At 45.8% G+C, this 24205-nt stretch overlaps 1 protein-coding gene and 1 non-coding gene across 5 annotated transcripts in view; both read left to right on the top strand.

The window, feature by feature from the left end:
* The window catches only part of WT1 (WT1 transcription factor), a 46540-nt gene that overhangs the window by 3020 nt on the left and 19315 nt on the right, over window positions 1-24205 (top strand). For 2 of the 4 annotated variants that reach the window (XM_071218123.1, XM_004446872.4), the window contains exons 2-5: window positions 3399-3521; window positions 3990-4092; window positions 14280-14357; window positions 15391-15441. In XM_071218123.1, the coding sequence (XP_071074224.1) occupies window positions 3399-3521; window positions 3990-4092; window positions 14280-14357; window positions 15391-15441 (355 nt within the window). The remainder of the gene's footprint in view (window positions 1-3398; window positions 3522-3989; window positions 4093-14279; window positions 14358-15390; window positions 15442-24205) is intronic. The other 2 variants (XM_071218124.1, XM_071218125.1) reach the window with 1 other exon arrangement.
* Window positions 11297-11403, top strand: LOC111762437 (U6 spliceosomal RNA). The gene has a single exon (XR_002795550.1). It is a non-coding gene; the product is annotated as a U6 spliceosomal RNA (small nuclear RNA).

Below are 24205 nucleotides of genomic sequence, written 5' to 3' on the forward strand. Positions count from 1 at the left end.
GTCTCGGAATTACGGATGTTTTCTCTTGATTTCCTGGGTTCCTTTAGCACCTCCAGGAATGCATGGCTGGCCTGTTCAAACCTCCCTGCATTCAGCAGTCTGAGCGTCACTAAGCTTGGGAGGGAGAGGCAAGGGCGTGAGCCCTTGCCCAAAATTGTGGGCATGGCCATCCTGGCACTCGGGCCAAGCTCTTTCTGGATCCCTGTCTCCAGGCAAGGTAGCCTAGCCATGGGCCACAAGCCAGGGCAATTGCTAGAGTCTACTAACCCACACCTCCCCAAGAAAAGAGGTTTTCAAGAGTTTAATCTATTTCTGTTCTTATTATAGCTGGCACTCTATTACTTCTGAACATTAATTCAGCAACTTTATTGTCTTCTTTGTGCCCAGCTCTGTACAAGGGGAGGGGTAGTAGGTGTTGAGTATTAATTAAGACAATCAACACATGGCAGAAGCCTTCGCAAGAAGCTCAGCTTGACAATGGAGGAGCCCCTTATTTTTGCACTGGGAAATTGAGGCTCTGAGAGATTAGGCATACAGAGCTGGGGATTGAACCCAGACCACTCTAGTCTTTTGCTATTTCTATCTCCTTTTCCAGGGATCTTGGCCCCACTCTTAACAAAGACTTCCTTGCCCCACTGGCTAAGCGCCCCACTGTGGTCTGAGTCGAAGGGTTTGTTAGGGCACAAGATGAGGAGGATGTGGGCAGCCCCAGACTAAATGAGAGAGGCCCCGGCAAGGAGAAAAAACGATTCCTTGGGAGTCAATCCCTAAGCCCCCGACCCCACTGTTGCGCGGGAAGGTGGCTCAGGACGACGCCTCGGTATCATCAGGCTACCCCAAGTCACGTGGGGAGGCCAGCTCGACCCAGGGAACTTGGCGGCCCCTCGGGGCTTACGGGTATTTGCCTTGGGGTATAGATTTCCCGCCCTTCAGCCGTTCCCTTTTCCTTCTGAGCATCTTCCTGGCTGAGCCCACTGCCCACTCCACTCCTCTGGCCCTTGGGGGCCCAGCCGGGCCAGGCGGTGCCGGGGCTCCAACCCAGCAGCAGTGGGCGGGGGAGGCGGCGCGGACCGCGTTCCTGCCTCTGCACGCGGTCAAGGTTGCACATCCCTCCTGGGCCCGGGCTAACCGTGGGAAACGCGCTGCCTTGGCTGCTGGAGCCTGTTCCTCCAAAACCTGGGCAAGGAGCCTTTGAACGCGCTGCCCCGACTTGCGGGCAGTTGTCCCTCCCCCGCTACCTTCCTCCCCAGTGCTCCGCACGGGGGCCGGGGACAGGGCGCTCTAATCGGCCCCGGGGCCGATAAGCTTCCGATTAAAAGAAGCCTCCCTTCTCTCGGCAGGCGCCTTCACTACTGCCCTTCCGGGGGACCCGAGGGGAGGGGGTCCGAGGCTGGCCCCTGCTCGCTGGGGCCCGCATGTCCTGTCTGGGAGGGGGATTTCGTGTCTGCGTGGGGCCCAGCAGCCTTTGGCCCGGGTGCTGGGGCGTAGAGGTGACGGGCCCCCGCAAGAGCTGCCGCCGGCGACCGGCTGCCCGGGCCGCGCCCGCCTGTGTGCGGAGCCCGCCTCCGAGGGCCGCCGGCTGCTCTTCGGCTCAGGAATGGAGAAGGGTTTGTCTAGAGACAACTGCTTTGTCGTCATCTATTTTTCTTTCCCTTTATTCGAAATTTCAGAAATTCGCCCTTCACTCTGGGCAAGGTTGGGTGCCGGGACCCCGTTTCGACTGAAAGCCACGCACAGGCCTCAAGCGGGGCCAGGCCTCGGCTCCCAGAGGGAAGCCCCTGGAAGAGCCAGGCGTGCTCACACACGCCTCGGAGCTGACAGGCCGAGGGTTATCTTGGCCCACTTAGGCGAGACAGGGAGGCCCCCTGGGGTCGTGCAGAGGGGAAAAGGAAAGTTTCGGCTTCTTACAAAGTCGCCAACCTGCGGCGCCGCCGAGCGCGATGCGAGCAATCAGGTCTCCCTTGAACCGTCCGTGTAATTACGACCTTCTTCCCCTCACGCATCATACTCCAGGCGGTGCCTCCATTGGCCTCCAAGGAGAAGCGTGTGCGCGCGCGCGCGTGTGTGTGTGTGTTGAAGACAAGGGTAAAGGCCTCTTCTCTCCGTTTGGCCTAAGTCTTCGCGGACACTTGTTGCAGAGCCGTGATGGTGCCAGGGGCAGGAGCGGGGACGGTCTGCTCCCCTGAGAACTGCATGCGGTTTGGAACCCCGCGTGGTCCTGGGGCCAGTGTGGTGGCCCAGGCGCAGGGAGCTGGTGAGGGAGCCGGCCTTAGCGCCCGGACCGCTCTCCTTAGCCACTTCCCCTGGACCTCGGGCCAGAGACTCCGGAGCCTACACGTGGGAAGAGGAGACCGACCCTTGGGTTCAGGGTCGGTCCCGGGACGAATTCTTATTTCAGTCTGGGGACGCGTTCCCCCTTGAAGCTGACAATATATTAAAAGCAATTTGACAGTGGTCAGACTTTATCTTTTAACCGAGACACTACATTCCTTTTCTCACCTTCAGAGAGATGGAGAAGAACATGGGTGATATTGCCCTAGGTTTTTTATTTTGGCAGGGAAACTGAGGCAGAGTGCCGGTGTACTACTGCCATCGAGGGAAAGGGAGGTACTGCGTCGGGCACACTCTATAAAAGAAACAGATTGCCCGGCCAGACGCCTAAGGAGGCTGGTCTACGCAGAAGGGGTACAAGTAGGACCTGCTGTGCGCGAGGTGGGTCCGAGGAGCGAAAAGCCGGGCGCGGGTGGAGGCCCGCGGGCCCATCTGGAAGGGCCGAGTCGATTTCCCTTCACCAGCTCTCCCGAGGGCCTCGGGTGTCGTGGTGTAGGGTCGCGCAGCCCCAGACAGATAACATTACTCGGTAATTACTCTCCCGCGTTTAAAGCCCAGGCCGTTTAACTGGCTCAGAGTAATTAATGAAAGTTCGTGCGCGGGTCCTTGATTTACGGCTCAGAGTCAGCGCGGGGTCAGCAGAGCAGATTCATTTCGTTCGCCCGCCCTGCCCCGCGCGAGAGCCGCGGTGTTTGTTTTTGGGGGGGAACAACTTTCTCCTCCGAGCGGGCGACGGGTTTTCTACTCGCCGTGAGGCCAGGGCGCCGGCGGCAGACCCCGCGGAAGAGGACGGCGCAGATACCTGGGCAACGGCGGGAGGGCAGGGTGCCGCTGGGGAGAGGGCAGGGCGCCGCTGGGGAGAGGGCAGGGCGCCGCTGGGGAGAGGGCAGGGTCGGCCCCAGGCTCGTTCTCGGGGGCCTGGGCCCGGCTCCCGCCGACAGCCCCGGAGGCGTGGGGGGCTGCGTAAGCTGCGGCCGGGGGTCGGAACGCGGCGGCGCGGTATTCGCCCGCCCCGAGTCCGGGCCCGAGCAGCCGGCTGACTCCGCTTCTTCCCGCTGCTTCCGCAGGATACAGCACGGTCACCTTCGACGGGACGCCCAGCTACGGCCACACGCCCTCGCACCACGCGGCGCAGTTCCCCAACCACTCCTTCAAGCACGAGGACCCCATGGGTCAGCAGGGCTCTCTGGGTAAGGGCGCGGCCCGTTCCCCGCCTTGCCCTCTGCCCGCCACCCCACCCCCGTCCGAGTTTCCAGTCTAGGGCGCAAACTGGGAGCCCGGAGAAGAGGACATCTAAAGAGGGTCCTTAGAAATAATGATCCCCGGGCCACTCCAGCTACGAGACGAGACGGAGTCTTCCCCGCCCTACGCCCCACGTCCCGCGGCAGGTCAGGGCGGGCGTCCCTCCGCCGAGCCTGGGAGCGCGCCCTGTGCCGCGCTTCCGCTGACACGCTGCTCAGGGAAGGTGAGGCGAAAGGTTGTGTTCGTCACGAGGCGGACGCGCTCGCTCGGCCTGCCCCGGCCTCCAGGCCCCAGTGCGCCCAGCGCAGCCTCGGGGCCCAGCCCCTGAGGCGATCGCCCCTGCCGCAGCCCCCTCCCCAGCCCCCCGCGGCCGGCGGCGCGCCCCGCGGGGTGCTGAGCGCGCGCTCTCTCCGCAGGCGAGCCGCAGTACTCGGTGCCGCCCCCGGTCTACGGCTGCCACACCCCCACCGACAGCTGCACCGGCAGCCAGGCCCTGCTGCTGAGGACGCCCTACAGCAGGTAGGCCGGGGTCGGCCGCGTCGCCCGCCCCGCGACCCGGGCTGGCGCGCGCGCGGGCGGCCGCGGGGGCTGGGGCGCGCGGGGCCCTGGAGGCACAGAGCGCCTTCAGCCCCGCGCCCACTAAGGAGCGGACTAAGACGCGTCAGGTTCCGAGGAGGAGGAAGGTGACTTCCAGGCCCTTGGTCGTTTTCATTTTGAATAAACGAGGGCGATTGTACTGTTCGGCGCTGAAAACCGAGCGGCACTTTTAAAAAGGATTTTTAGGAGGTTTGCAAAAAAAAAAAAGGGATTACGCTTCCTCGGGGCCAATGATGAAACACCTCGCCCCTGGCCCACTGGCCACGCAGCCACCCTTCTCGGGACCTGCTCCGGTCAGAGCATTCCCTCCCCTCCTGTCCCCAAGAGTCGTCGGCGGCGCTTTGTGGGCGCAGGTCCCGGGATCCCAGCTACGGGCGGGGCGGACCCCGGGGCCGTGTGCGGGACGGCGCCCTGCGGGGCGACTGCTCCAGCCCACGCGGGTCCTTCTTCCTGTTGGCGGGAGGCGGGAAAGCAGCTACTTTTCTCTTCTTGGTTTTTCCGCGTTCCTTCTTTCTTCTCTCGGCTCTCGATGCCTCCTCCACCTTCTTTCCCCCAAATTCATTCTTCAACTTTGGGTGAACTTGGCCGGCGTCCCGCGCCTCCGATAGGGTTGCCTGGTAACTGCGGTGCACACACCGGCCCGCGCCGGCGGGAAGGTGGGGCGGGGGGAGGGAAGTGGCCGCGCAGCCTTCGCCGCACGTCCATTGGGCGCGCATTACCTCATCCCGGGGGTGCTGCGAGGATCCTGACACCGACAGCCCCCAAACCCTTTCCCATCCCCCAGCCCTCGGCGCGGGGACCCGGGGCTGACGTCAAGGGAAGGAGGCAGTGAGGTCATGAAGGAAGGAAGAGCGCCTGCTTTGGGAGATTGGGTGGGGGAACGGCCGCGCCTGGGGGACCTCCTGTCCCTCAGGTGGAGGAGGGGCGGGATCCTTCGCTCTCGGTCCTCTGGGGCCCATCCAGGGGTCTCTACTGGGGTCTTGGTGTTGAGCCTTAGGACTGGTCTGATTCTCCCGTGGAGGCACTCTTCTTTTGGAAACTCCTAGAGAGGATGGCCGCATCCCTTCTGGGCCTGAACTTTGGAAACCTCTCCATTTTATCTGGAAACCCGGCAGATCCAATCGGATCTCAAGTTTGGAGTTACCTTTCTTATGGAGGGAAGGGATAAAAAAAAAAAATGCATGCAGGTTGCTCAAATGGAATTGGTCTCACCTTTCTCTCAATCCCCAACCAGAAGGCACTTCCTTTCTCTGGCACCGCAGGCCTGGGGTCCTGCCCCAACCCGCCATCTCTGTGACTTCCCTGGGTAGGTAAAGTTACTAGAATGGGTGCAGGACCCAGGACACCCTTTTTCTGCTCTGAAACCTCCCTCCCCCAGGAAAACTGGTAGCCAGGCCATTGACATCCTTCTTGAGCAGCTGCACCCGCCCTTGCCAGGTGTCCCCTGCTGTCGTTCCAGCTGCTATTGGGGGTGCATTTGGAATGGTCCCCTCTCTCCTTTGCTTCTTGTGGACTCAGCTGGGGTCACACCCTGAGAGGAAGACCTTGGTGTGAAAATTGATGCTGCTGAAACATAGGGGTGCTGGGTTTGGTTGTTGGGCCCCAAAGCCCTTGGGAGCAAGCACCTTGGGGATCTAGCGTGGAGGTGGAAACCCACTTCCCTCATTCCTCTCTCCCCCAAGCCTAGACCCACCCTGCTGGACCCTGGAAAGGGTCAGAGGCGCTGAGCAGCCTAGGGAAAAAAGGAGTCTGGGATAAAGAGATCACAATCACTGGTTTAATAGTAATACTCCAAATCTCCTTGAGTTCCAGTAGTGGGTTTTCACTAAGAGCCAAATTTGTTGTTGCTGTGGAAGTAGGAAAATTAACTTGGATTGTATTTCATACATTAAAAACTTAATATTTTCTAATCTAGCTTCTGATTGGCCATCATATAAAGCATTTTGTCAGATTCATCTTCCAGAGGTATTTGCTTATCCTTTCTTTCTGTGAAATTCTGGAACTTTCTTTTCATTTTCCTTGGTTATGGTAAGTTTTCTAAGAAGTAACATCTCTTGGGAAAAAAACTTGTGATCCCTGCAGGAAAGAAGTTTGCTCCTGTGACTTTTATTTTTTATTATTTTTTCCTTTGACTTTTGTGCACTGACTCTTTGAAGTTCCATCCACCCTACATTCACATTACTAATCACTTCTCAAAAATCATACACCTCACCTACAGTAATGAGAATGCGCGTTGTAGATGGCTTACAGTTGGGTCTGTACAACAACAGCACCACGGTTATATTGTTTGTTATTTCCTTTGTCCTAAAAAAGTTTGAAAGGATATTTAAATGCTTTTAAATGCAATGTCAGAAAAAGCATAGAAAATAAGATGAGACTTTAAAAATCCTTAATGGTTTAGCTCTCAGATTTTTAGATATTTGGTGGTCCTACTAGTCGGTGACTCCATTCCCTTTTCTCTTTCAAATTGGGACCTTCTGAGAAAGGTTTGTTCGTATTCAGTTTGCCTTGTTGCATTTGACTCCCTGAGGCAACCTGCTCCGCTCCTGCTTCTCCCCTTCCACCGCCAGAGCCTCTCCTTTCCAGTCTTGGGATCTAGTCTTCCTTTCCAGCCTGAAATAAAGGTAATGGTACATATACTGACATTAACTGAGCAATGCACAGTGTGAGTTTGTGTTGAGGACATTCTTAAAAGTCTGGTTCTCTCCTCATTCCCTGCACAATTTATCGCTCTCGCCTTCAGGTGGCAGATCTGAAGAGTTCCAGCTGCACACATTTGTGTGTGGATGTGAACAGCAATGACTAGAAGATGCCTCCAGGCAGCTTATGGGAAATGACAAGAGGTGGTTTTTCACTTTCTCCCTATCCTTTCAACATAGAAGACTCTTTGGGGGAAAAAAAGATTTATTTATTTATTTTGCTTGCTATGTGCTGTTGGGCTTAGTGCAAAGTGCTTCACTCACGTACCATCATATTTAATCCTTCTAACCACTCAGGTAGGTTTTATAATATAATCTCTACTGATGAGGAAATACGTTCAGAGACTCGAAACAACTTGCTCAACGTCACACAGCAAGTGAGAATCAGAGCCAGCATTTGATCCTTGGTCTTGTTGACTTCAAAGTCCATCTGTGCTCTGACCTCCTTTGAGATTCCAGTTCTCCACCTGGATTATTCCCTTTATACAGTCCATGCCAGTACTTTTGCTGATAAGTAATAAGAACAAATGCTCAGATAGACTTTACAGGTATTGACTTTGTCGATCCACAAAACAGCCCTTTGAGGTAGGCAATAGTGTTATCACTCCCATTTCAGAGAAGAAAACTGAGGTCCTGAGAGGTTAATTTGCCTAGTGTGATATAGTAAGTAGCAGAGTTGGTGTTCAAATCCAAGTAGCGACACTCCAGAATCCATCCTCTTATCCACTGCACTTTGCTTCCTCTTCCAATTTGTAAGTGTCCTTCTTTTTCTGGCAGCAGGGTAGCATCTGTGCCAGGTTTCACTACAGGTGGGTCTTTATTTTCTTCAGTTGTGAAAAAAGTCGCATTATCCATTAGTTTTACCCATAGCTTTAAATAGAATTTAATGACTGAGGATCTTTATATTGGAGGATATTTTCATAAGCAGACTTGAGCTTAACCCACAAAGCAGCTGTCTGTCTTTCAAACTCCAGACTCCTCCAGTTTTACCTTTACCACTGGGTATGAACTATTGGGGTGAAATTGAGTCCACACACCTAAAGAATCCCAGGGCAGAGATCTTTCTCTTCTTCCATTAGACCCAGGGGAACTGACTGCTTTCAGAGCTGCCCTGGTTTGTGCTTGCTCAGAGGCAAGATGGAGGGAATGATAGAAACGGTCCCGGGGGGGGGGGGGGGGGGGAACGGGTAGCAACGTCAAACCTCACTAACCACTTTCTCCCCGAATACTGCCTAACACAGGCATCTTGCTGGGCCTGCCCTGCTCTCTTCCCCTAAACAGAAGCCCCTCTGCCTCTTCTGCTTGCTCACCTTCTTGACCCTAATCCCAGACTGTGTCCATTTCATGGAAGCAGTTACTTGGGAAACAAACTAGTTCTCTGTACCGTGCGTGAAAAATATTCCAAAGCACAATGGTTTTTTAGACATTCTGATCTTTTCCCTGTTTTTTTAAAAAATTTTTATTAGTATTTTGCATATCCTTCTTCAGCAACTGTGTTACCAGTTCAAATGAGGGTATTTTCTTCTGCCTATACTCCTTTTACATAAGAGTGTAAAACTACTCCAACCTTGGAAGCAACAATTGCTTGTTTCAGTATTTCTAACTGAATGCTCATAATTCAGGAATGGTGGAGTTGACAGTGGAACCTGTTGCCAGTAGATTGTGTTTTATGGGAGAAGTTTAGATGTGAAAGAAACTTCTTTATTAGCCATAGAGTTTATGTGGGATCCTCAGGTCCGTGGGAAGTGCATGATCCATAATTGAGGTTGGCCTTCCAAATAGACATAAATCATATGGCAGTCCATGCCCAAGAAAAAAAATCATAATTAATAATACATCTTTTCACTTGGCTATCTATGTATACTTCAAATGGTATTTTCATTTGGTAAGATGCTAATATTTGTTTCCTACATAAGTAGAAACAAAGGTAGAAGGTCTGAAATGGTTTCCAGGATGGTGGGCAGTGTCATCAAAGCCATAGACTTGAACTGGACTCATTCCAGGGAAAGGGAAAATAGAGTTTCAAATATTCCTCTAACTTTTGTGCTGATCAAGTGTTTATTATTAGAAGTTGAATCCCCAGCGGGTTTTTCTTTTGGTTAGCTGGTGAACTTGGGAGAAATTACAATACCAGGAGAGTGATTGTAAAATACTTATTCACCATGGCCTGCTGGGCAGAAATTTCTCAGCAGGCAGCCTGCAAGGCGCCTTGAAGGGAAGAGCTCAGGAAGAGGGCTGTGTGCAAGTCTGGCTGTAGCCTCTGTGTTTGCCTGGGCTGTCAGGTAGAGGTAAATCCACTCTGCTGACTTGGGGCAGAGTCATTAATCTGGAAGCATCGTGATTTCTGATCACAGACACGGGTCATCCTGCTTTTTTCTTGTTTGGCTTTTTAAAAAATTTTTATCCCAGGAGGAACCTCTTTATTTCCACCAAGTTGCTCCTCTACCAGCTAGCAGCTATGTGGCAGAGGTTACCCAAATCTCAACCAGTTTCGACAGTTCTGTTCTAGTGGCAACATAAACTTTTCTACCTTGTTCTGCTGAACATAGTAAACACACTTAAAGATGAAAATGTTCTTGAATCACACATGCATTTGAAGTGTGGAGGAGTTACAGTCCAGATAATAGCTGAGGGTTTTTGTGTTTTTTTTCCCCTTCCTTTTTTGTGTGGAGGTCGAGAACTCGGTAATACTGCGGTCCAGGCCAAAACAAACTCTATATGATCTACTACTGATTTCCTTTTAAGTTCCCCTTTTTTGCAATGACTGACTTCCTTTTATTTTACTCCAACTTGCATTAATCCCAGTTATAGAAGTTTCTTTCCTCTCTCCCTTGCCTCTGACTTCAAACATTTCTTACATAGAAAACAAGTGACTTTTCCTTTTTTTTTTAAAGATCAACTTAAAAAAATATATAAAGGACACCATGACTTTTGGAATGTATTTTGGCAGCCTGCAATTTCAGAGTTCACTTCCGAACAGGCCGAGTTAGACGGTTGGAGCCGAAATGCCTACGTGACTGCTGTGGTTGCTCTGAGCCAAACCACCTGCTTATCTGACCTCCTCTGGGAATGAGAGGGTCGACACCTACAGTGGTTATTAAATAATTGGATATTTTGTTTGTCCGAGGCCATATATCCCTTGACAGGCACTGCCCCTTTCCGTGTGCTTCCATCATGAGAACTGGGTGTTGACTGATCGCCTGAAGAGATCCGAGCCTGAGCGTGCTTGGGCCCAGTATTTTTAGCTCGAACTCACATTTTTGTCCTCTGCCAAGCAGCGGTTATTGTCATTGCTGTCACTGACTGCCAGCTGGAAGGCTGTGCCCGCCAAGCTAAAGGACTAATCCAGGCAGCAAGCAGTAGGCAGGGTGTGGTTAAAATTGAGTTGATCCTATCGCTGGCCTCAGGAAAACTATTAGTAGCTTGGTGATTTTTCTGAAAGCCCTTCTCCCCCATCTGCCTTCCCCCACTTCTCTCCCCTCTCAAGGTTTGCAGGCTGAGCCATTTCTTAGGGCAGCTAGAACCACAAAGTAGGGCCCCCATCAGAGTCTTGCCGCACTCTCCTTAGCTAGCTGGAGAAGAGGCATTGGGCAGCTTGTAGCTTTCTGGAGAAGGATTAAGCCACATTGTTCCCTTGAGCTTGTTCGTTTTCAACTCCAGATTGTTTGTGTGTATTTTTATTATTTAAATGATAGTGAGACAGTGAAGTTCAGAGGCAAAATAATGGCAGGATGCTTTCAAAGGGGCAGGGGTGGGTGGGGGTGGGGCAGTCAGGAAGCCAGCACTAAGCTCTGTGACCTTGGATCTGTCTCTTAACTTTTCTGTGCTTCAGTCCCCATTTAATAATTGGGGATCATATTTATACCTGCTGTATGTAGAAAGTTGTTGTGAGAGTATCGGGATTGCCTGAAAGTGCTATGCAAAATATGATAGACTGGGGAAAATTCAAGTATGTTATCTGTATGGTCTTCATTGAGCCCTTTTGGGTCTTACCAGTTTAGACTGATTGAGGTTAATATCCCCATTTGACAGATGAGAAAACTAAGGTGCAGAGTGGTGAAGTGATTTGCTCAAGGTCCCAAGGCCTCTAGAGTGGCACTTCCCAATAGAAACATACTGTAAACCATATGTGTAATTTAGAATTTCCTTCTAGCCACATTTTAAAAAAAGGAACGTAAAATTAACTTTTAATATACTCTGTTTAATCCAATATAGCCCAAATCTTAACTTTTCAACATGTGGCACTAGCTACATTTCAAGTGCTCAAGAGCCAGTTGCACATGGCTAATGGCTACTATATTGGGCAGCAGAGGCACAGAGGATTTATCAGGCACCCACTAGGCAGATACATAGGATATATGTAAGACATAGACCCTGTATTTGAGAAAATTTGCTTTTCAAAATGCCCTTTAAAATATATTCATGGAGTGCTTGCTTCAGCAGCACATATACTAAAATTGGAATGATACAGCGAAGATTAGCATGGCCCCTGTGTAAGGATGATGCACAAATTTGTAAAGCATTCCATATTTTTAGAGTGTAAACAACAATGTAAACTTTAATCCATGCTGTGTAGCAGTGCTCCAAAATGTATTCGTCAAATGCAATGAATGTACCACACTAATGATTTATTTATTTATTTAATTTCCCCCCCTCCCCTGGTTGTCTGTTCTCTGTGTCTATTTGCTGCGTCTTGTTTCTTTGTCCACTTCTGTTGTCGTCAGCAGCACGGGAAGTGTGGGCGGTGCCATTCCTGGGCAGGCTGCACTTTCTTTTCACGCTGGGCAGCTTTCCTCACGGGCACACTCCTTGCACGTGGGGCTCCCCCACGCGGGGGACACCCTTGCGTGGCACGGCACTCCTTGCGCGCATCAGCACTGCGCATGGCCAGCTCCACACGGGTCAAGGAGGCCCGGGGTTTGAACCGCGGACCTCCCATATGGTAGACGGACACCCTAACCACTGGGCCAAAGTCCGTTTCCCTGTACCACACTAATGAAAGAAGTTGTTGATGTGGGAAAAGTGGGGAGTGTGGGGAGTGGGGCATATAGGAATCTCCTATATATATTTTAATGTAGCATTTTGTGTGATCTGTGTATCTTTCAAAAATAAATAAAAACTATATTTTAAAAAAAGAAAAAGAAAGGACCACATTTGTATGCCCTCCATATAAGATGTTGGTGTAAAAATTAAAGGTCAATGAAAATAAAATTAAAAATTAAAAAAATATATATATATTTATGGGGAGCATGTGTAGCTTAGTGGTTGAGTGCCTGCTTCCCATGTACAAGGTCCTGGGTTCAATCCCCAGTACCTCCTAAAATATGTATATATTCACTTTGGGGTACTTCCTTATAGAGAGACCCTTAGGCATCAACTGACTCTTCTTTAAGCCTGTGAGAAAATTCCTAAATCATAAAGTTAAGATATTTGGGACTTATTATTATTAACTCTCATAAGTGAATTTCAGTCACTCATCCTGTTTTTCAGAGTTCTTGAAAATTGCAATGATTTCTTACTCTTATGTGAGGATGAAATAAATTCAAGAAAGATCCCATATCCCAATGGGGCCTAGGAAAATTGTCAACTGGGGCTGAGTGATTTTAGTTGGTGAACACTTTTTAAAAAAAATTAGTGACAAAAATATAAAGCTGCCTGGGGAATACAATGCCTGTTGGCTAAGATTAATGGCAAGATTAATAAATGGATTGCTTGATGAAAAGGTGCAGGAGAACAAAAACCAGTAGAGATTGTGGAGGAGGCCTCTTATTAATGAACTGTCAGCCTAAAGAAAGTTCATGAAACTCTCCCGTGGTAAATACAGCAGCCTGGCAATTCTAATAAAAATTGGGGTCCTTCAGGAATTAATTACACCAGACTTACACAAGAATTTGTGGAATTGCAAAACGTAGTGGCACAGACCAGCACCATCCACTGCTGCAAACAGGGAAGCTATAGGAGAAACTAATAATTTTTTTCATTGATATGTAGGATATTGTAGTAGCATAATGGCTAGTCAGACACAGGGATGAATGATGGGGTCCAGATATACACTGACTAATGAAACTACACATACTTCAAGTTCGAAGTCACTTCACTTTTCATATGCAAAATTCCCTCCTGGAATTCGATTTCCTCCTTATCCTGTGTACCCACCACCAGGGAGTTCCAAATAATTTTCAGAGTGATTACATGAGAGTCAGATGGACACTACCATGATTAATCAACTATGCTCAGAGAAGGAGCACAGGATTGATTCATTTATTCCAAGTTGCTGTAATTTCCCTCACCCCTCCGTAAACTCTCAATTTGGTTGGGCTGACAGAAGTCTCTAATTAAAATTTGGTGTTGTTTCTACCCTGTGAAGCAATCCAAAGGAATGTCATGACGAGGAAATTGTCCAGAATTTGCAATCTGATATTATACATTATATATTGAAGACTTACTTCTTTCACTTCTGCCATAAAGGTAGAGTGAAAATTTTCTTCTGTAATATGTTTAGACCAAGGGATCCCAGACAACCCATTAATCTTTTGGGTCTCAAATTTTATAATTAACCTTTTCAGTTCAGGCCTAAATTTATCCATAATACAGTTTGGTAATGTAGGAGATTACTGATAATTGGTTTGTGAGCTAGTTTTCTAGGAATGCGATAAAAACAGAAATGGGAATGAATGACTTTTTGGTTGGTTTACAGGGCAATGTATTTTTTCCTTTGGGGTGGGTCTTAATGCAAGCAGTCATCTGGTGTTTTCCCTCACAGAATTTTATAGAACTGGGCTGAGGCTTTTTTCTTCCCCACTCTATTTGATTTGTACCAGGATTATAAAACTTGCAGAGACCGATTCCTTCACTTGCACATAGAGTTTATCATCCTCTTTCTTTTGTTGTCATGTCCTCGTGTATTAGACCATTCATCACCCATCACTCTTTGACTTTTCAGACCCTCATAATCCACATGATACTTATCCTTTTGATTAAAACAACTTAATGGCCTTTTCACGAATAATTAATCTCCTGTCTTTTACTTTCAGCTCCAGGCTTTTAACTTTAATGTTGAGTTATCCAGGCTGTGTTGCCTTTCAAAGTTTCACTCCCTTCATTCAGCCTCTTCCTCTCAAAGGTTTAATACCTCTTTAGAAACTTTCAACGTTTGGTATACTAAGGTTTTTAAAAAGGCTTCCTGATTACTCTCGCATCCTTTCTGCTATGTCTGAAGTGAATAATCATGCAGAAATCAATGGGATGAAATGAAAATCATTTCAGATTTGCAGATTCATTCATAGGGAAAATGCCGACACTTTCACTGGAAAGAAAAGTTAAAACCCCATTCTCTTTTGAAGAAACAATTGCTTGCTTGTTTGTTTGTTTTTGTGGTTATGTATTTCTAACTCTGGATGTTTTTCACAGTGACAATTTATACCAAATGACCTCCCAGCTTGAATGCATGACCTGGAATCAGATGAACTTAGGAGCCACTTTAAAGGGGTAAGATCGTCTCTACTCCATTGCCTTTAAACAATTCTACCTGTTTGAACCACATTAAAGGTGCTCATAACTTAGGAAGAAAGTGAGTTTTGTAAGGATGGGCATGGCTGTCTGTAACGTTAAGATGCTTTCTTCCCTCCCTCAGTTGGAGAGTTGTGTTCAGTATTAAATTTTCAGAAACACAAATAGGGAATGTTGTTGTCTGGCACAAGGTTATTGAGAATGATGGGAACACTTAAATATGGCCTTTTAAAAAGTGTTGTATAGTTTTTTTAAGTTATGTCCACTCAACTTCCTTTAGCATTTATGTTTTGCTAGTGCTATCACAGATGTTAACCATTACACTTCCTTACCCAGAAATGCTTTGGATGTACAAAGTCCAGGATCTAAATTTGTACTTGAGTGATGGTGATCTGAACAATCCAAAGTCTGAGGCACTTATACCTGGTCACACCAGCAGGCTTTCTTCACTCTTGATATATAGTCACTGGGAGAATGCATCTTTCAGACATAGCTAGGGGCTACAGTTGGGTCTGGAAAATGAAGGAAAAAAAAAAAAAGGACAGAAGATAGGACTTGCTTCCAATAGTAAAACAACTCATTTTTAGTTTTCTAATAAGTCTGAGGGGATGGGCAGTAGGACCCGGCACTCATGAAGTGCCTACTATGAATCAGATACTTTCTAGGTCACCTCATTTTATCTTCCTGATGACTTCAAGAGGCTTATCCTGTTTTACAAATGTGTAAGTCAAACTCAGACAGTTACGCTAACTTTTCAAGTTCTCATAGCTAGTAAGTGTCAGAGCTGGGATTCCAAGTTCAGATCTCATTCCAAAGCACAGGTTTTTTCAAGCCTCCCTGTGGTGCTTTCCACTCCACCGTTGGCCCCAGGGTGTTGGGGACTTAATTCAACACTCTTGTCCAGCCATCTCTTGTGTAGTTAGTGGCTTCCCAGTGGATTCTGGGATCTTGGGGGGCTTGCCAGAGCCATGCATGTGCCATTCCCCATTCCCCACCTCTTCTTCTCTTCTAGAGTTGCTGCTGGGAGCTCCAGCTCAGTGAAATGGACAGAAGGGCAGAGCAAGTGAGTGGACAATGCCGTGATTGCAGAGCAAATGGTGTAGGCCTTGTTGACGGGCACCTGGGGCCATGCAGAAGTTAGGAGCAGCAATGGCAATGGGTAATCAGGGTAGCAGTTGGTGCCGCTGGAATGGGAAGAATCCTATCCATCTCTCTCTGTGTTTCTTGTTGTTTATGTGAAACATGCTGTGGGTAGAAAAGGAGGTGGAGACATTTCCCATCAACATAACGCTGGAAAACAATTAAATAATAATAACCCAGAGGGAATCCTCTTCTTTTCCTCTTGAATGCTTCACAAAACTCTAAATTTGTGACTTTATACATATTCTGGTTAGATCAGTCAAGTCTTTCAGTCATACTTAGCTTGCCTTTTCTCTATTTACCTTTAAATCTCTTAGGAGGGGACCTCATTTTTACTCTTAACTCTGTGTGCAGGCTTTGCAAAAACGTATTTTTTTCATCCTCAAACATTTGTGACTTCCCCAGTCCTACGGTCTGTACTTTGGGGCATTTATGTGGCTATTTCTCTTGGTTTTATTTTCTTTTCGTAATCCCTCTTTTCTTCCTTCTTTCTTTCTTCGACTCCATCCTGGGTTTTTTTTTTTTTTTTTTTTTTTTTTCCCTTCCATGATCAGCCGAATTGGTTTTCATCTCCCAAGACTTGCTTTTAGAACCTCTGCCCACCCCATCCCCAAATTCCTTACTATTTTATACAAATTTCCATTTTCTCTATCCAGTTGTGAAAGAAAAGAGCCTTCCTTTGCTTCCATCCAAGGAACTGTTGATAGCTGGTGACAATTTCAGCATTCTCTTTCTCTCCCTGCCTCTCAACTTGCCCTAGTTTCTTGGCCTCTTTGCCCTGTCCTTTCTTTCTGGATCCCCTGCTTTTCTTCTCTCTCTTCTACTCAGAGCTCCGTAACACTCCCAAACTAAATTCCAGGAATAGACAGAGCATAATTATGAAATGACCAGTATGTTTCAATTTTTTAAAAATTTCTTCATGCTGGAGTATAGGGTTTAATTACCAAAATCAAAGATAAGGAATCTTGGAATGTTCTTGAATATGGGTCTTTCCATAGTTGAGAAAAATTTTGATACCTTTTAAGGTCTTTATATATTAGTCATTTGTCTGATATGGTCAGGGTCAACCCTGTTTGTTAAAATTGTCTAACTTTGTAGCATCTCTCACACTGTGCATTTATCCCTTTAGATTATTCTTTGTTAACTATCTTTGCTTCCATTTATTGAAATGAACATTTATCTGAGATGGATGTGAACATTATTTTGCCCTGTGTGAGGGTCTTTACATAGGTTTCCTCATCTGATCTCCCAGCAAGCCCAGGGTGTTCTGATCATACCCATTTTTGGGATGAGGTGACTAGAAAGATTAAGTCACACACTCAAGGTCATATAGCAAGTAAGTGCTAGAGCCATGCAGGAAGACAGTTCAGTCTGTCCTGGGGTGTCTTAGATTAGTGAATTCTAACCTTTTTAGACAGTAACTCAGAGTTAGAAATATCTTTTACATTGAGACCCAATATGTACACATGCACACACACACATACACACTCACTGAAAAGTTTCACTAGCCAATCCTTATCCTTACTACACACTGTGCACGCTGATATATTTTACTCTACGCCATCTTAAAAAAAGCCTTATTTGTTTATTTATTCCCCCCACCACCACCACCACCACCATTGTCTGCTCTGTGTTCATTTGCTGTGCGTTCTTCTGTGTCTGCTTGTCTTCTCTTTAGGCAGCAGTGGGAACTGATCCTGGGACTTTGCAGAGTGGGAGAGAGGTGCTCAATCTCTTGTGCCACCTCAGCTCTCTGGTCTGCTCTGTCTCTTATTGTCTCTCCTCTTTCTCTTTTTGTTGTGTCATCTTGCTGCCCCAGCTCTCCACTTGGGCTAGCTCAACGTGCAGCCTGACTTGCCTTCACTAGGAGACCTCAGAACTCGAACCCTGGACCTCACATATGGTAGATGGGAGCCCAGTCACTTGAGCCACATCCTCTTCCCTACGTCATTTTTGAAAGTGATGGTTGTGTTATATTGGATTGATGATACAACTCTCTCATGTGTCATGACCCATAATTTACCTGTCTTTTACCTAAAAAGAGTTACTCCTTAGCTCATTCTTCCAAGCCCATGAACAACAGAGAACTGGATTCAGTTGTTGCTGTAATTCCAATAGAAATTTTGGCTTATGCTGGAGTAGTGAGAAATTTATTGCTTATATTCACCCTTTCCTTCCAGTGGAGACACAGTATGAGTAGGAATCATTATTTTCCATGATTCTGGATTTAACTTTTGTTTGCCATGGTATAAACAGAGTTAATAGAAAATACATTAAGAAAAGGTACCCTATGAAGACAAAGAGAAGTAACTTCTGTTTTGCTTTAATTCCGTGACTAGTGTCTTGATACTATTTGAAATCTATGGAAAGAAAAATTATGGTGATAGGATAGGACAGATATATGACAGGAAAACTGAAGGTTTGACTCATTCTGGGGAAAATATGTAATTGCCATATCACTCATAAAAATGAGACATTATCAGTTTTTTATTAAAAGATCATATACTGCAGACTAAACACCAAAATACTTGTTGATGACTTCTTTCCTTGAAAATGTTGCTTTGAAAAAAAGTAACTCCATAAAGAATAGGCTTGTTTCCTTGTGTCCTAAGCAAGTCTAGGAGACATCTTTGATTTGATGTCAGGGAGTAGTTTTGTGATGGGTGGTGATTGGATTTTAAGGAAAGCAAGGGCAAGATGAAATGAAAACACGACATAAGGGGGGAGGTTACTCTTACCACCAACTTACTCTTCACTTCTCCTTTGTCTCTTTACTCATTTTATAATTTCTGCATGACTTCAAGTGAGAGGATGGCTTATTTCAACTTAAGTCAAAGGGAGAACATACTTTATGAAACTGCTTTCTTTCACTCTGACCCTGAATGAAAGTAGATTTTTAAGCAGGTCCCAGGGAGAAAAAAAATGTAGGGGACTCCTTCTAAGTATTAACCAACCATTATGTATAATTCTATTTATGGTGCAATGCTTTATCCACTGTTTCTTTCCTTAAAAACATTTTTTGGTGTGTGTTCTTTATGCCTACTGATTTCCTAAGGCTGCTAACAAGCCTAGGCTACTCCTGTTAGCCTCTGTTTTGTCTCTTCTGAAGAAAATAGCCTGCAAAATGGAGAAGAAACACATCAACCTTGACTGTGGTCCAAGTTATTAAAACAAGGAAGAAGTTATTCTCTGGGGAGTTGGGTAGGGGGAGTGGGAAATCAAACACAATAGAAATGCTAAAGGAGTGCTGAGCAAAATGAATGTCCCTTTGCTGGTCCAAGAAGTTCACAGACTGTTGGGAACTCACAGTATTTGACCTATGGATGCTTTAAAGGAAAAACGAAAGACTCACGATGAGTGATGTGTGGTGAAAACAAAGCTGTGCATTTTGGTAGGGCTAAGGCTAGAGAATCTGGAGAAAATCCCCACTAGACATGGTCTCATCCCTGGGAACCTGTGCCAAAAGAGATAGCTGTCTTTGCTGGCTGGGAGTTCCAATGCACAGCCCACCACCTTCTCTCTCAGCCTCTGTGAACATAAGGTACCTGTCCTAGAGATATTCTTCTTAAAAATAGATATTCTGCTTTTAAGTGACTCCTGGAGCTTAAGACACAAAGCAAAGGTGGAGAGAACCAGCTGAGAGACAGACTATCAGCATTCTTTTTTTTTTTAAAGATTTATTTTTATTTATTTAATTCCCCTCCCCTCCCCCGGGAGTCTGTTTTCTGTGTCTTTTTGCTGCGTCTCTTTGTCCACTTCTGTTGTCCACTTCTGTTGTCGTCAGGGCACGGGAAGGGCACGGGAAGTGTGGGTGGCACCATTCCTCGGCAGGCTACTCCCTCCTTCGTGCTGGGTGGCTCTCCTTATGGGTGCACTCCTTGCGAGTGGGACACCCCTGTGTGGCAGGGCACTCCTTGCGCGCATCAGCACTGCGCATGGGCCAGCTCCACACAGGTCAAGGAGGCCCGGGGCTTGAACCGGGGGCCTCCCATGTGGTAATCGGATGCCCTAACCACTGGGCCAAAGTCCGTTTCCCACTATCAGCATTCTTGAGAGTTCTTCTATCTACTGCCTGCTACCGCGCAGCAATGAGCTGTTAATTTCCCCTCTTAAAGGGGAAATTTGGTTTAGAGTTTTAAAAAATTTCCTATTGTCTTGCATTGGATTTGGCTGGGGTGTCTTAGCCATGATGACCAGAGCAAAGTTCGAGACCCTTGGGTTTGCAGGCTGGAAATGGAGACTCGTGACTTAGAGCTTTGTCCACTGTTCATCTTACTTAGAGTGGAATAATTCAGCAGCTGCTTGGCCTTCCCTTCTCACCTTTTGCTACACTTGTTCTCAACGTCCCATTCCATCTTTTCTACTCTTTTCCCTCTGGGTATATATTCAATTAGTGTATTCAAGTTTTTATTTTTTATTTTTTTTTTAAAGATTTATTTATTTAATTTCCCCCCCTCCCCTGGTTGTCTGTTCTTGGTGTCTATTTGTTGCATCTTGTTTCTTTGTCTGCTTCTGTTGTCGTCAGCGGCACGGGAAGTGTGGGCGGCGCCATTCCTGGGCAGGCTGCTCTTTCTTTTCACGCTGGGCGGCTCTCCTCACGGTCGCACTCCCCGCGGGCGCGTGGGGCTCCCCCACGCGGGGGACACCCTTGCGTGGCACAGCACTCCTTGTGTGCATCAGCGCTGCGCATGGCCAGCTCCACACGGGTCAAGGAGGCCCGGGGTTTGAACCGCGGACCTCCCATATGGTAGACGGACGCCCTAACCACTGGGCCAAAGTCCGTTTCCCATTGTATTCAAGTTTTTAAAAGGTCATATCAACAATGTGCATAAACTTGAAAATTTTTGGAAAATACAGACTATATAGAGAAGGGAATGAAAACCCCTGCCAATAACCCAAATGAAACTACTATTAATATTATGCTGTATACATTTTAAAACCTTTTTCTAAGAACAGGTATATATTTACATGGTTTTATATGTTATAAAAATGAGTAACTTCAGCTTAGATGTAATTCAGCAAATGCATATTTGTAGGGCATTACAAAGTTCTGTGTTTCAACCTTCATGAGGTATTCATTGACTTTTTGAAAATATTCTCAACCTCTTAAAATTACTTTAAAAACATTTTGGCTTTATAGACTTACCCTGTCCATACCATGGCTTCTGACTTTTATTTTTGAAATTATTTTTGTCTCCTAAAGGTGAGGAAAATTAATGGGTTTATTCTGAGCAGGAGAAGAAAGGAGCTCAGAGGGAAAGGTGGTCACCAGGGGCGCGAAGCTGGTAATGAGCATGGTCTCCGTGCAGGAAGGTGGGAAGTGGGTAATGAGGGTCCCGGCATGTTGGTTACAGAGAATGTGCGCGCGCATGCGTGTTAGATGGGGAGAGGGCATATCGGAACAGTGGAAGGTATCGTTCATGATCCAAAGCAGTATTTTGGACCTCTTGTGTCTGCAGTCCCATCTTAGACACTTTTGAGACCAACTCACCATTTATCCTTCTCCCTGTCCTCTGCCCCAGAGAGATCAAAGCCTCCACCTAGAAAAACATGGATGTAGAAGCTACACGAAACATAGTCATCCAGGGAAATGTTTCTCTGAAATGAGGGGCTCCTCATGTTTTTTTTTTTTTCCTATTGAAAGTGAGCAAGTACATTTATTGTAGCTTTATTTTGAACTTGTCATTTTTAAAACAAAGTCACAGATATAGTATTCTTAAGGCTAAAATGGTGACTTTATTTAGAGTAAAGATAGCTTTCTCTCCCTTGTTCTTAAAGTAACATGAGCTCATTATTTTAAAATTCAGACAGCACCAAAATGTTGTAAAGAAGAAAGTAAAAGTCATCTGTTATCTAACCATCCAAAGGTAACTTTAAAAGGAAAAACCATTTGGAGGCCTATTTGTATCTGTGGAAAATACACTGTGAAAATATATTTACCAAGCTAATATGGTAGTACTGTAGGTATGTCTGGGAAGATTAGAGGGAACGGGCAAAAGCTCAATATAAGCTGGATTTAAGAGATAATGAGAAGAGGTAAATTGGAGATATTGTGTAAAGATAACTCTTAACAGAGTTATTGCTGCAAAGGGAGCAATGAAATGGGATTTTAGTTGGGTGGGAAGAAGGTCAGAAGAAGATTTTTATAATTGTTTTATTTATTTTTAGGTAAGAGATACCTTCATGTTTGTTTGCTGAAGGGAATGATCCAGGAGAGGGAACAGCTGATGATGAGAAGGATTAGAGTTGCTGGGGCATCGTCCTTGAGGGAGGAGAGAGAAGAGAGGCTCCGTGGACAAGTGCTGGGGCTTTAGTTATGAATCAGATAATTCATCCAATGACTAGTGACCTATAAAAATTCTCTGTGTATAAGGATATTCACTCTTTGCTCATCCTATATACTGTGCATATTTTCTCTGGTTTGTATTTTAACTATGATGGGTTAATTTTTTCCATTCAGAAGTTTTTATTTTTATAGTAAAAATGATCAGGTTTGTGGTTTACAGTTTCAGGTTTTTGGCTTTTGTACCGTGTCTAGAAAGATTTTTTCCCCACCACAGGAGTATTTTTTTCTGGCACAGTTTGGATTTAATTTTTATATTTAATACTTAACTCATCCTGAATTTATTTAAGAGTTGAATTACAACTCGATTTTTTCCCAATTGCCCAGTCAGTATCCTCAAACCATTTTAGACAGTCCAAGTCCACACTTTCTTTATTGATTTCAAAATGCTACCTTTATCAAACAAATTCCTTTTGTCCATTTCTAGACTCCTTATTTTGTTCTTCGATTGACATGGCTCTTTCTGCTCAAGTAGTAGACTATATTCTTTGCTATGGCAAAGAAAATCTGTTTACATAACTAACAGAGTTCTCCAGCATTGTGCTTCTTTTTCAAAATAGTGTTGGCTATCCTCTCATTTATTCCTCAAGATTAACTTGAGATTCATTTTTTTAAAGGAAAGTCTTTATCAGTGTAGATTCATTAGTTGTGACAAATGTATCATCCTGATGCAGATGTTCATAATAGGGGAAACTGAGTATAGGGTATAGAGGTCCTCTCCATATTATCTTCAACATTTTTCTGTAACTTTAAAACTTTCCTCAAGTTAGTGTATACTTTTAAAAAGTCGTCACTGAAATTTTGAATGAGATTACATCAGGTTTAAACTTTAATTTGAAAAAGATTGCTTTTTAAAATTTGAGTCCTTTCTTCAAGAACATGGCATTGCTCAACATTTTTTCAAGTCTTATTTTGTGTCAGAAGTCCCTATTTCAAGTTTCCTCCTTCTCAAGACTTGTAACTCTAATGCCTCTGGCCTCAAAATCCCTTTGTGAGTGTGTGTGATTCCTTTGAATTCATTATAAGGTTTTCCCATTGTTTTATCACCTGAAGTTACTTTGCTGGGTAACTAATGGGTCAGTTGAGGGGTTTGTGCCTGGGAAAGTGCTGAGTATGCACTGGGAAAGTGCTGAGTATGTTCCTCACATGTGCCTATTTATGGGTGAATAGTGCCTCTGTTTCAACTGGAGAAGGTATGAGAGCCCATGCTTGATACTGGGGTTTAAGGGAGGGGATTTGTTTTACTATCATTGAGCATGGTTGAGTAAATTTTCTCAGAGACAGAGTGTGTGGGCCAGATGGGTGGGAGCCTTTGGGAGCCCAGTCTGAAAGATCCTGCTCTATCTTTCCTGCCTGAGATGCAGAGTTTGTCTATTATGTGGATTTGGGATAGCCGTTCTTGGGTGGAGCCAGCAGCAGTCTCTGGCCATAGAGCCAAATAAAGTTCTGAGAATATAGAAACCAGTGAGTCAGATGAAAGTGGGATTCTGATGAATTAGCACCTCAGGTGCCAGGGTCCTGTAAGGGGAGACCCAGATGTTTTTTGTATGACCTGATGATGTGGTCTATGAAAATGTGAATTCTGATATCTTTGTGATAGGAAGGAAAATCATGCCAAAAAATGTTCTGAGCAGTAGGGAGCAGCAAATATTGTGCTTTTTTGGCCTATGTTCTCTCCAAACAGTTGTGGGAAACTAGATTTAAGAGTATCTCTCAGCTACGCTCTGAGTGTGAAATAAGAGGGAAAAGGTCAGTTGGGGGAGGTTTGTGTACCATTTCCAGTGGTGAAGAAAGCTTGATGGTTCACAAGGGCTGATTTATACTGGCTATGTTGTCAGGCTATTAACCACTCAGCTGTGTCTCCTATTAAATAGTGGCCGAGGACTAGGCTGCATGGAAAGTGAAGACATATGAGCCATGACTATAAAGAAAATTTCCAAAGAGGAATACAAATAAGGTTTTGATAATAACAGCTTTATAGGAGTACTTAAGTGGGCATCCTCCAAAAAGTAATGCTTTGACAGGACCAGTACTCATTTACAGGTATTGTGTTCTGATACATTTGTTGAAAAATGAATCCAATTACCTTTTGGATATGCTGCTAGATTACATATAATAATTAGGACTTTTTTTTAAAAGGTCAGGGTACAAATCCCCACTTGTAATAGGGAATTTAGCAGCTGATCATATTATATCTTAAAAAATCCGTGGCTGCATCATTTCACTATCCCTTGGCTCTGCTTTCCTCAGACAAGTTCTTTTCATATTGTGGCAAAAACAGCTCCTGGCAGTTTTGGGCTTGTCTGGTTTTGGGACCTATAGTCTCAGAAGGAGAATGCCTCTC

The sequence above is a fragment of the Dasypus novemcinctus genome, chromosome 10, assembly GCF_030445035.2.
Source record: "Dasypus novemcinctus isolate mDasNov1 chromosome 10, mDasNov1.1.hap2, whole genome shotgun sequence".
NCBI lineage: Eukaryota > Metazoa > Chordata > Mammalia > Cingulata > Dasypodidae > Dasypus > Dasypus novemcinctus.